The 13,287-nt window shown below is 36.5% G+C and overlaps 1 protein-coding gene across 1 annotated transcript in view; it reads left to right on the top strand.

Annotated features, from left to right (window-relative positions):
* The first annotated feature begins 1,007 nt into the window (after nucleotides 1-1,007).
* Nucleotides 1,008-13,287, top strand: part of LOC124619787 (engulfment and cell motility protein 1-like) — a 64,002-nt gene continuing 51,722 nt past the window's right edge. The window contains exon 1 of the mRNA XM_047146378.1: nucleotides 1,008-2,450. Coding sequence (XP_047002334.1) covers nucleotides 1,044-2,450 — 1,407 coding nt within the window. The 5' untranslated portion in view covers nucleotides 1,008-1,043. The remainder of the gene's footprint in view (nucleotides 2,451-13,287) is intronic.

Raw genomic sequence — 13,287 nt, 5'->3', positions numbered from 1 at the left:
TTATATATGTATCTGTTCAATTCCTGTGATTTCAAAGTGTTATCCAAACAAGTGTAACACTTATGCTGACATTCCAGTTGGATTTTCATTTCCTTATACTGAGGTTCCAAACTTACTTTTTGTGTATGACCTTCCCATGCTGATGTGTTAAAGTAAATGCTCTTTCATACCTATGTTTCTGTCTTTGCTGCAATGTTTAGCTTTTTTATAGTTTTCTACTCTTTAATCATATATGTATACTACACAGATCTGTATTTCTGAAATATTCAGACAAATTTTAGCCATGTTTGTCAAGTTCACAAAAATAACAGGCCTTTGTGAACTTAATAGAAATTAGCACATATTCTGATTCTTTCTATCATTTTTTCTTTTCTTTTGTTTTAGGTAAATATAGAACATATTTTTGAGACTGAACCTTTCTGTGTGTGTCTCCCAGAAACTGATTCTTATTTCCAGTTTCATAATTCTGAAATCATCAATTTTATGCTAACAATTGCACATATATGTTTGTAAAACTAGTGCACATGCACTTATATAGTGAAATTGCTTTTATTAAGATAGTGATGAATGTAGGTTATTCATTTGATATTCATATTTATTAGATTGTCTCATTTTATTTGTTGGACATATTAAGGACTGCCACCTGTAACTAAAAAAGTAAATTAAAATTACTATTAAAGATAATTAATTGTTAATGCTGTATCTAGGAGCCACTTATAACCACTTCAGTCTGCTATTGTATTTCTTGTACATTCCACATTCCAAAAATTCAACTTTGAGCTAAGATATATAAAACAAAGTCACTTGGGATGTATATATATTTTCCTTAAATTACAGTCAGGTTAAGTCAGAACACCAGAACATTTGTTTCTTGGTTTAAGACACAAGCTCAAGCACAACTGTTTGGACCTTATCTGTCTGTGTTTTTACTTATCTGTCTCCATTGAGTATACATGATAAGACACTTATACGTATTGTGTCACCTGTGATAAGGGGATTGTCACTTAGCAGTATTTTTCTGTGTGTTTTATGTTCACTGTACAATGGAAGTGTTAGCAAAAAGGGGCAGTAAAAACATTGTGAAAGTTGCTATTACTATTGGAGAAGAAAGTGTGCTTTATGAACTCAATCAACAAGAATCACTTGAAAACATTATCAGTAGTGTATGCAGAGAGAGAAATATACCTGGTAATCCAAAACAGTATTCTTTTCAGCTTGAAGAAAGTAATCACAAGAATGAAATTCAAAGAAGATATATTACAGAAGACAATAGGTCAAAGATACAAAATGGACACATTTTAAAACTTGTTCTTTCTCCGGAGGAAATGGTGAAAATTATTATAAGTAAAATTGGTTATGATTCAGATCCAGATGATGAAACCAGATCATGGCACTTTGAAAAGCTAGCTTCATTTTCTTCAGACCCAACATTTTCTAAAGCATTTTTGAAAGCAGATGGTCTTAGTGTATTGACCAGTTTGTTACTTAATAATGCACTTGAAGAGGTGTATTTATGCAACTGTCTTCATTGTCTTTATTGTGTGCTTAAGTTCCAGTTAATAACTACTTTAGATATTAAGATTATTGAGAAGATGTGTAAGATTATTGTAGAAAGTCAGTATAAATCATCAGTAATTGCAGATGCTTTACTCATTGTAGAAAAAATAGTGAGACTGGAAGCCTTTAAAAACAAAAGAGAAATGATTTACAAATCCTTAAATGTTGATCATTTGATTCGACATATTCAGAATAATAACAGTGATGAAGTGCAAGAGAATGCTGTAGGTTTACTTAATGCTTTGGCAGAGAATTCAAAAGATGCCAGAATAACTGAAATAATGGCTGCTGAATACAGACACATTATTTATGCAAGTGTATTAAAGCTGGGGAGGAATGTAAGCATTTCATTAGGTAAGAAACTTTATACTTATCAGAAATTAATACTAAACCTACTAGTACATGAACTACATTCAACTGTAGATCAGAATGGTGCTGATTCTAGTGCAATACAGGAAATACAGGCAATTTCAGAGAGAACTTTTGAAAAAGAAAACAGTATTATGGGGAATGACTACAAACTTAAAAAGAAAAGAATGAAAAAGAAACAAAATCTTGAGAAATTGCTTCAAATACCAAACAATATGAGCCATCTGACTCTAAGCTGCATGGTGTTTTTTTCACAGAGATATCCTGAAAGTTTTTCACAAGTCATGTTAACAGAAAATAAAGTTGGAAATTCATTTTATGTTACTTGTGATTATGTCCTACGATTACTATGCAAGATAGTTGGCATTGGTGGCCAAGCAATGATGGAGAGAAAGTATCAGCCACTAGTCTTTTCTGTTCCCATGGAATCTCCATTTTTAAATGAACTCTTCTGTAGGGCTCTATTACGTTTAACAAAAACAAGAAGAGAAATGAGGGCTAAGACCATTGATGATCATAAAAAGGTATGTAAAATTTTTATCAACATGTCTACAATGATTTTCCAGAAATGAATAGTCCCCCAGTCAACACATAAACCTGTGTTTGGCTGTAATTATCTGTATAATATTTGCAAAATGTTCATTTTTTTCTTCAAGTTAATAGGTACCTGAATCACCATGATACTTTGTTCCAATATGTAGTTCAGTCACAGATTTGTTTCCAAGAATTAGAAAGTTTCATTATGACATAACTGTAAATGATTTCACATATCTTACCTCTTATGGAGAGGGAGAGTTCAGAATTTAATGTCCCATGAATGTTAAGCTCATCAGAGGTGAGGATGAGAAGGAATTCAGCAACTGTGTTATTTACACAATTGTCCTATTATTTACACTAGTAATTTAAGGAAACTATAGAAATGGTAAATGTAGATGCCTGTATGGGGATTTCAACTTTTTCCATTGCAAATATGAGTCATATTTTAATTACTGAACCAAACAGCTCAGTTTATGCTCAGTCTATATTTGTGACACCTGACAAAATACACACTGCAAATGCTAAGCTGTTCATTTTGTTTGCCAAGTATTCTAAGTGAACTTCCCAGTTTAAATTTTTATCAAGATTTAGGCCTAAAAACTTTACATGGTATGATTGTATGATATCCTGATCATTGGAAGTTTTTTTTATTTTGCTCCATTCTAATGTGTTAGCTTTTCAAATGCATCATTTTGGTTTTAGTTACGTTTAATTTTAGTCCATTTTGATGGAATGAAGTTTTTCTAATGTATTTTTAAAACATTCATGGAATTCTTTCAGGCACCTCATTTCCAATTAGAAGTGATGTATCATCAGCAAATAAAACCAAGTGAACATCACTAGCAAGTAATTTGTCGTTTATGTAGAAAAGGCATCCATACATTTTGGCTCCCAGTATCAAACTTGTGGGTCTCCTTAGGAAGTTGTTGCTTTAATATGAGGTTACAACTATGTACTCTTTGTTTCCTATCTATTAAGGAAGAGTTCAGTTACCGAAAATGTGTGTCCCTGATTCGATACATCTCCAATCTGTGGAGAAGTAATGAATGGTTCACTGAATAAAATGCTCTTGTCTGAGTTCAGAATATTCCTGCCACCTTTTTACACTTATCTAATGTGGAGCATATTATTTGAGTGAACTCATTTACTGCATTTTTCCTTGTTGGAATCCAAACAAGTTTTTTAAAAAATTGTCATCTTCCCGCAACATTTTCAGAGACTTTAGAGAGACTGGCTGAAGAGAGACAGGGAAGTAGTTCCCTACACCTTCTGTTGATCTGTTTATGAATAACTTGACTTTTATCTTGAGCTCCTAATTCTGACTAGACAACTGGACAGAATGCTTTTGTCTTTTCCATGTTGGAGGATGAATGTATTATTTGCCATTTGTTTAGCTGCCACTACATCTTTCCTGAATACATCTTTCTAGCATTTAACATACATTACAAAATCATAATTTCTGTTTGATTTTAACTGTTTGTGGAGTTGTCTCTTTCTGGTATTAGAGATTTTTATTCCTGGTGTAATCACTTTAAGTTTACTGTTTACTTTCTTTTGCAAAGATCTAGAAGGAAAATATACATCTAAAATACAGTTTAAGAAATTGTCATAGTTTCTGGTGCTTGAAATGTGATAATTTTGTTGAATTATTGCTTTCAAATAACTTGTTTAAGTTGAAGTCTGCTGTGACCATCACTTTTTTCGTACCTTGTTTTTGAAGTGTTTCTAGGTGGCACTAGTATTTAGCTAAGAAAACATTTGTTACGAAACATGCAGGAATTCCATAGCATCTTGGACTAAAGTATCTTGTGCAACAGAGAGACAAGTTTATTTAATGCCTGAGACCAGCTCTAATTAAGATTTGAAGATGCACTATAAGAAATTGCAAATATCTCCACTCTGTTATCAAAAAATGTAAAAAAAATATCTACTGTACACAAGAAATACTAAATTCCAAGAGCAGAATGAAGGCAACTTAATGCATTTCTAAGCAAGAAACAAATAAACTCACTAAGGAAAATGATACTGAACTCACTTATAACAGTACTTGTGACAAATATGACTTTGGATTCAAATTATTGGCTATTAAATTTAATGAATTTTTCCACACAAGAACCAAAAATAATAAAATAAAAAATGGACCATTAAAACCTGATGCACTTCAACAAACATTACATACATTTACTCCTCAACCGCAAATCTTGAAGTGCCTTTTTTAGTGTAAAGGAGCCTTCAGTGTCCACACAAGATGGAAAAACAGCAATTACAGCGCCAAAGAAGACACAAAATGTAAAATAATGATCAAGAATGTCCAGTGCATCACTAATAAAATAGAAAAAGTTGATGAATTTGTAGGAGACAGTAAATCAAAAATACCAAAGAGACTCAATTGGAGAGATAAAAAGTCTATCACCAAGCAGTGGCAGAATATGCACATAAAAGGAAGTTATAATTAGGCAAGCTTTCAGAGCCAGTGGCTCCTTCTTCAGGGAGAAGAGATGAAGTGGAAGGAAGAGGGGTGAAGTAAAAGGACTGGAGAAGTCTAAGAAAAGAGGTAGATTTCAGGAAAGTCACCCAGAACCACAGGTCAGTGAAGACTTACCAGATGGGATGAGAATGAAAGCTGTGATTGTATACTACCAAAAGATGCACAAGATTGTATGTTTTTTTTTTTTTTAAAAAAAGGGGGGGGGGGGGAGATGGTCTTCAAACCAGCAGCAGGAAAAGTAAAGCTAGGCAAAAACAGCTTTGTTGGCCCATGCAGATCATTAGTTAGTGTTGTAAATGAATTCTTCTGCCATTTAGCAAATCTTCTAGATAAATAATCAACAAACAAGTTCCAATAATAGGAGACGTGAATGTAGATTCTATAGATCAAATTCATTCTAAACATTATGAGCAGAAAACATCAACAGAACAAACATGGAATACTTATATAGAGCGAAATAAAACAATAATTTATGTGGGTACATGCTGACCATTTACAGGATTTTTAATGACTAGTTACCTCTGCTCAAGAGTTCCTCTATATTATTGGGATTGTTAAGAAGAAATGTCTGTAATCGAATTGGAAAAACTTCTGGTATATATCAGGCATTTTATTTCTGTGAGTAGACTGTCAAAGGGTTTTGTAGCTGCATATTTCACCGCTTTTTGTGGCAAAGTTAGATGCATTAAAGGGTGATGCAGATCATTTTTCTTTCTAGTGTTTTACTTGTGAATATCTCTGTTACCTTCAAACAATGGAAAGTCCAGGCTGGAAAAACAATACTATTATGAAAAGCCTTAATCTATCAGGACACCTGTTATCTAATGAGATCATTATGCACTAGTCTACCATCACACATGAAAACTATATTACAAATAAATCAAAGACAAAAAGGGAAGATGTTACATCATTTTTAACATCTCAAAGAACTCTTTTATCTTTGTTGACAAGAGTGAAATACACTGGCTGTCATGTTCCCATAAGAGTCTACCAATCTTCCTGCATATTAGGCCAGCATAAGGTAGACAGCAATTCTTGGTTTCTCTTCCTCTGTCTCCAACTCTACATCTTTCTCAGGTATTTTTGATTTTGACTGCACACATCTGCTCATTCTGCTGATTTGATGACCAATTTCTACAGAACTCTAGGCAGCGTAATTCCTTGAGCATGCTCTCAGTGTCTGAAATTGTTCAAGTCTATGAAGCAGAAAATGTAGCATCAAATTTGCTCAAGTCTATGAAGCAGAAAATGTAGCATCAAATTTTTTGTGATGGGTGCAATGGCTTGTGGCATGGGGACGTTTGTTAGTGTACATGGGGTTTTCTACACACACTGTTATTCAGGGATACATCTGGTCACCTATTCACTAATGCGCCAAGGAAATGTAGCTGGTCCTATTTTTTCAAGTTCCATCATGAATTATATATTAGGCGGGACAGACTTTTTGAACATTCCAGAAATTATTCAATTTTTTTTATTACATATGGCCACACCATAAATATGTTATCCACATATTGATAGGAATACATTGCTTTGAACTTGATAGATTCCATTCCCTTGCTTCAGTGTGTCCCACATATAGGTCTGCTATGTCAGGTGATAACTGTTTACCCAACACCATGCACCAGATTGTTCACAATATTTTTCATCATACAGCAAATAAGATGATGTCACAACATGCCTAAAAAGTCCAGTGAAACAATCATCAAACTTTTCCCCCAATCAGTTACAAGGATTCAGAAAGTGGGACTCTTGTAAAGAGAGAGACTACATCAGTTCTGAACACAATATCTATATCCCAGCATTGTGACTGTCTGTGGTGGTGTGCAAAGTCAGATGTGACAGAAGCAAACAAGAAAATTTACTCGCTATGGCCTTTAATTGTGATGCAGCTCTCTAAGCTAGTCCATCTCAAGCAAGCCTCTTCATCTATAAATAACTACTGCAACCTACATCCATTTGAACCTGCTTACTGTACTCATCTCTTGGTCTCCCTCTACATCCATCCATCACTAAACTGATGTTTCCTTGATGCCTCAGGATGTGTCCTGTCAACTGAGCCCACCTCTTGGTCAAGTTGTACTACAATTTTTTTTGTTCCATGTTTAGATGCAGTATCTCTTCATTAGTTACTCAAGCAATGTTTCTAATCTTTAGCATGTAGCACTTCATTTCAAAAGCTGCTTTTGTTTCATTGATTGAACTGCTTATTGTCCATGTTTCACTTCTGTATATGGCTACACTTCAGACAAATATCAAATATCTCCAGAAAAGGCTTCCTAACTGTTAAATTAAAACCTAATTCCTCTTTCTCAGAAATTCTTTTCTTGCTATGGCCAGTCTACATTTTGTATCTTCTCTACTTGGACCATCATCAGATATTTTGCTGCTCAAATAGCACAACTCATCTAATACTTTTCATGGCTTGTTTCCTAACTCCATTTCCTCAGCACTGCTTGATTTAATTTGACTAAATTCCATTGACCTTGTTTTACTTATGTTTATGTTCATCTTAAAACATCTTTTTGAGAAATTCCCCATTCTGTTTAACTGCCCTTTCAAGTCCTCTGTTGTCTCTGACAGAAATGCAATGACATTGGCAAACCTCAAAGCTGTTATTTATTCACAATGAACTTTCATTCTCTTTTAAAATTCCTCCTTTGTTTCCTTCACTGATCGCTCAAAGTGCAAACTGCACAACAATTGGAATATGCTACAATTGTGTCTCACTCTATTATAAACCACTGCTTCCCTGCCATGTCGTTCGCCTCTTGTAACTGCAGTCTGGTTTCTGTACAACTTGTAAATAACCTTTTGCTCCCTGCATTTTATCCCTGCTGCCTTCAGAATTTCAAAGAGTGCATATCATTCAAAATTGCAAAACTTTTCGAAATGTACACATTGTATAAATGTAGGTTTTCCTTCCTTGACTTTCTTTCTACGGTAAGTTTATAGGGTCAGTACTGCCTTACCATATCCTTACATTTCTCCACAACCCAAACTTATCTTCCCTGAGGCTAGCTTCTAACAGTCTTTCTGCTCTTCTGTAAATAATTCATATCAGTATTTTGCAACCAAGACTTATTCAAGTTCAATATGTAGTAATGCTCATTTGAAAGTGTTGTGTTAACAATTATGACAGTAAAAACATTAGCTGCTAATGACACACCATGTGCATCTAGACGACAACAGAGAATGAGTGTATGGAGGTGCAGAGATCAATGACAGTAAAAATATTAGCTGCTAATGATACACCATGTGCATCGGAACGACAACAGAAAATGAGTGTATGGAGGTGCAGAGATCAACCTTCCATCTGATGGACGCATTACACTTCGCAAAATGGACATCATCAACATTCAAGAAATGTTCAAAGCAAACCATTAACTTGTGCCATGGATACTAAATGAAAAATAGTACTATGGCGATCACAAACGTTCACACCATCAAGATCAAAGACAAAATCATTGGGAGTTAAAAACTGTGCACGGCATTCAGCTATGTATTCACTCTTAAAGAATGCATATAAAATCATTCTGGTGTGACGGGGTGATGAGAACTGATGGAATATGATGGCATGCACCAAATGAAAAGTCTGTTGTGGACCTTGTCATGAAACTGGCTATCCTTTAAGACATAGCTGCAGATAGTGTGATAATAGATTTTACGGACATGGAAAAAACAAACATCCAAAGGCTGAATTTATTCAGTGGTCCCAGGTGGTGTGAACTGCAACATTACACAGTTTTCAGGAGGGATAGTTTGCTCTAAAGGAGTATGATTTTTTTACGCACTACTCTAGCAAATGCAAGTTATTTTGACCAGCTAATCGCCAAAAGCAATGCTCATACCATACCTGTAGTTCTCTTATGCCCATTTTTCCTCTCTTGCTTGCTGTGATGTAAATATTCCCTACTGTCCTTGCAAGATCACACACACAGGAAAGAATGGTAGGGGGAAGAGTACCTCCAACTTTTCCCAGCACAATAAATAACTTTCCAGTCAATTTATGATTCAGGTCAACAGTCGGCATTGATGTTAGTTGACCTTGATAGAACTCTCTTGGTACCTCTAGTTTCCAGGTTTCCTTTCGTATGCCTTTCCTCTTCAAATCCCAATTGGTCCTTAATGACAGATGGGATACATTTGTTTACTTTATCTACAAAGTTTTGGGCAGGTTCTTCAATTTGTTGTGCATCACCACGTTAACACTTTGTTTGAAATTTGGTTATCTTCCATCTTTCAATTCTGTAGCACTGTTTGAAGTTATGCAGCCATCCATCCCTCAAAATCACTGTAATCTATGTCACACACAATTTTGATGTGCATAACATAGTAGGTCACAGTCATGCCCATACTGTAAATTATATCGAACATCCTTGAAACATGCAGTCAGCAGTTTTTGTAACAAGTGCACCTAGTGCTCCCTTGAATATACATAGTTTTCTTGGGCACCAGATGATCATATGGCTGCAGATTTATTGAGCATATGGTTGCAGATTTATTCAAAATCTGTACATAACTGTTTTTTTACTATGGTGCAGATGATTTCCATGTATGTAATCATGTTCAGTACGTGCTCCCTGTCTGACATGGATGATGAACTATATGGGTCAATACCTGTTTCAATATCATTTTCACTTGTTAAGCATGTATCTGCCTCAGCGATACAAATGGCTGTACCATAGGTGCAACCACAATGGAGGGGTATCTGTTGAGAGGCCAGACAAACGTGTGGTTCCTGAAGAGGGGCAGCAGCCTTTTCAGTAGTTGCAGGGGCAACAGTCCGGATGATTGACTGATCTGGCCTTGTAACACTAACCAAATCGGCCTTGCTGTGCTGGTACTGCGAACGGCTGAAAGCAAGAAGAAACTACAGCCGTAATTTATCCCGAGGGCATGCAGCTTTACTGTATGGTTAAACGATGATGGCATCCTCCTGGGTAAAATATTCCGGAGGTAAAATAGTCTCCCATTCGGATCTCCGCATGGGGACTACTCAAGAGGACGCCGTTATCAGGAGAAAGAAAACTGGCATTCTACGGATCGGAGCGTGGAATGTCAGATCCCTTAACTGGGCATGTAGGTTAGAAAATTTAAAAAGGGAAATGGATAGGTTGAAGTTAGATATAGTGGGAATTAGTGAAGTTCGTTGGCAGGAGGAACAAGACTTTTGGTCAGGTGAATACAGCGTTATAAATACAAAATCAAATGGGGGTAATGCAGGAGTAGTTTTAATTATGAATAAAAAATTGGAGTGCGGGTAAGCTACTACCAACAGCATAGCGAACGCATTATTGTGGCCAAGATAGACACGAAGCCCATGCCTACTACAGTAGTACAAGCTTATATGCCAACTAGCTCTGCAGATGATGAAGAAATTGATGAAATGTATGATGAGATAAAAGAAATTATTCAGGTAGTCAAGGGAGACGAAAATTTGATAATCATGGGTGACTGGAATTCGTGAGTAGGAAAAGGGAGAGAAGGAAACATAGTGGGTGAATATGGATTGGGGAAGAGAAATGAAAGAGGAAGCCGTCTGGTAGAATTTTGCACAGAGCATAACTTAATCATAGCTAACAATTGGTTCAAGAATCATAAAAGAAGGTTGTATACATGGAAGAAGCCTGGAGATACTAGAAGGTATAAGACAGATTATATAATCGTAAGACAGAGATTTAGGAACCAGGTTTTAAATTGTAAGACATTTCCAGGGGCAGATGTGGACTCCGACCACAATCTATTGGTTATGAACTGTAGATTAAAACTGAAGAAACTGCAAACAGGTGGGAATTTAAGGAGATGGGACCTGGATAAGCTGACTAAACCAGAGGTTGTACAGAGTTTCAGGGAGAGCATAAGGGAATAATTAACAGGGATGGGGTAAAGAAATACAGTAGAAGAAGAATGGGTAGCTCTGAGGGACGAAGTAGTGAAGGCAGCAGAGGATCAAGTAGGTAAAAAGACAAGGGCTGCTAGAAATCATTGGGTAACAGAAGAAATATTGAATTTAATTGATGAAAGGAGAAAATACAAAAACGCAGTAAATGAAGCAGGCAAAAAGGAATACAAACGTCTCAAAAATAAGATCACAGGAAGTGCAAAATGGCTAAGCAGGGATGGCTAGAGGACAAATGTAAGGATGTAGAGGCTTATCTCACTTGGGGTAAGATAGATACTGCCTACAGGAAAATTAAAGAGACCTTTGGAGAAAAGAGAGCCAATTGTATGAATATCAAGAGCTCAGATGGAAACCCAGTTCTAAGCAAAGAAGGGAAAGCAGAAAGGTGGAAGGAGTATATAGAGGGTCTATACGAGGGTGATGTACTTGAGGACAATATTATGGAAATGGAAGAGAATGTAGATGAAGATGAAATGGGAGATATGATACCGTGTGAAGAGTTTGACAGAGCTCTGAAAGACCTGCGTCGAAACAAGGCCCCCGGAGTAGACAACATTCCATCGGAACTACTGACGGCCTTGGGAGAGCCAGTCCTGACAAAACTCTACCATCTGGTGAGCAAGATGTATGAAACAGGCGAAATACCCTCAGACTGAATATAACAATTCCAATCCCAAAGAAAGCAGGTGTTGACAGATGTGAAAATTACCAAACAGTCAGTTTAATAAGCCACAGCTGCAAAATACTAACACGAATTCTTTACAGATGAATGGAAAAATTAGTAGAAGCCGACCTCGGGGAAGATCAGTTTGAATTCCGTAGAAATACTGGAACACGTGAGGCAATACTGACCTTAAGACTTATCTTAGAAGAAAGATTAAGGAAAGGCAAACCTACGTTTCTAGCATTTGTAGACTTAGAGAAAGCTTTTGACAATGTTGACTGGAATACTCTCTTTCAAATTCTGAAGGTGGCGGGGGTAATATACAGGGAGCGAAAGGCTATTTACAATTTGTACAGAAACCAGATGGCAGTTATAAGAGTCAAGGGGCATGAAATGGAAGCAGTGGTTTGGAAGGGAGTGAAACAGGGTTGTAGCCTCTCCCCGATGTTATTCAATCTGTATATTGAGCAAGCAGTAAAGGAAACAAAAGAAAAATTTGGAGTAGGTATTAAAGTCCATGGAGAAGAAATAAAAACTTTGAGGTTCACCAATGACATTGTAATTCTGTCAGATACAGCAAAGGACTTGGAAGAGCAGTTGAACGGAATGGACACTGTCTTGAAAGGAGGATATAAGATGAACATCAACAAAAGCAAAACGAGGATAATGGAATGTAGTCAAATTAAGTCGGGTGATGCTGAGGGAATTAGATTAGGAGATGAGACGCTTAAAGTAGTAAAGGAGTTTTGCTATTTGTGGAGTAAAATAACTGATGATGGTCGAAGTAGAGAGGATATAAAATGTAGACTGGCAATGGAAAGGAAAGCGTTTCTGAAGAAGAGAAATTTGTTAACATCGAGTATAGATTTAAGTGTCAGGTAGTCGTTTCTGAAAGTATTTGTATGGAGTGTAGCCATGTATGGAAGTGAAACATGGACGATAAATAGTTTGGACAAGAAGAGAATAGAAGCTTTCGAAATGTGGTGCTACAGAAGAATGCTGAAGATTAGATGGGTAGATCACATAACTAATGAGGAGATACTGAATAGAATTGTGGAGAGGAGGAGTTTGTGGCACAACTTGACAAGAAGAAGGGACCGGTTGGTAGGACATGTTCTGAGGCATCAAGGGATCACAAATTTAGCATTGGAGGGCAGCGTGGAGGGTAAAAATCCTAGAGGGAGACCAAGAGATGAATACACTAAGCAGATTCAGAAGGATGTAGGTTGCAGTAGGTACTGGGAGATGAAGAAGCTTGCACTGGATAGAGTAGCATGGAGAGCTGCATCAAACCAGTCTCAGGACTGAAGACAACAACAACAACAACAACAACAACAACAAGCACGTATCATCATCATTGTTCTCTTAATGTACACTGTCTGCACAGTCAAGCATATACAACACCACACATTCTATTGACTCATATTTCATCTGCAACTTCTTTCTCACTCTGCAAAATTCCTTGGGTTCCTTTCTGATGAAATGTCAACTTTGTCCAACTATTGTAGATATAATACAATGCTTGCTTTGTTTATAATTGCCTCTTTTCTCTGCCTTGTAGCACAGTAGCACTGCTGTTACGCATCAACTAAGCAGTTCAACTACACTCATGCTGTGCTCGCCATTTGATACCTCCAGTCCCTCCCTCTGTTGCCATTAGCAGCAAATATTGTGGTTGTATGGTAGGCAATATATGGGACATTGAATGCCCTGTTTTGACAGGTCTTGTTTTGACTTCTGTCTTTCAGTGCTCTATCAAATTCTTTT

This window comes from Schistocerca americana, chromosome 6 (genome assembly GCF_021461395.2).
Source record: "Schistocerca americana isolate TAMUIC-IGC-003095 chromosome 6, iqSchAmer2.1, whole genome shotgun sequence".
NCBI lineage: Eukaryota > Metazoa > Arthropoda > Insecta > Orthoptera > Acrididae > Schistocerca > Schistocerca americana.
Note: the sequence above shows the minus strand (reverse complement) of the source record. Positions and strands in the feature narration are given on the sequence as shown.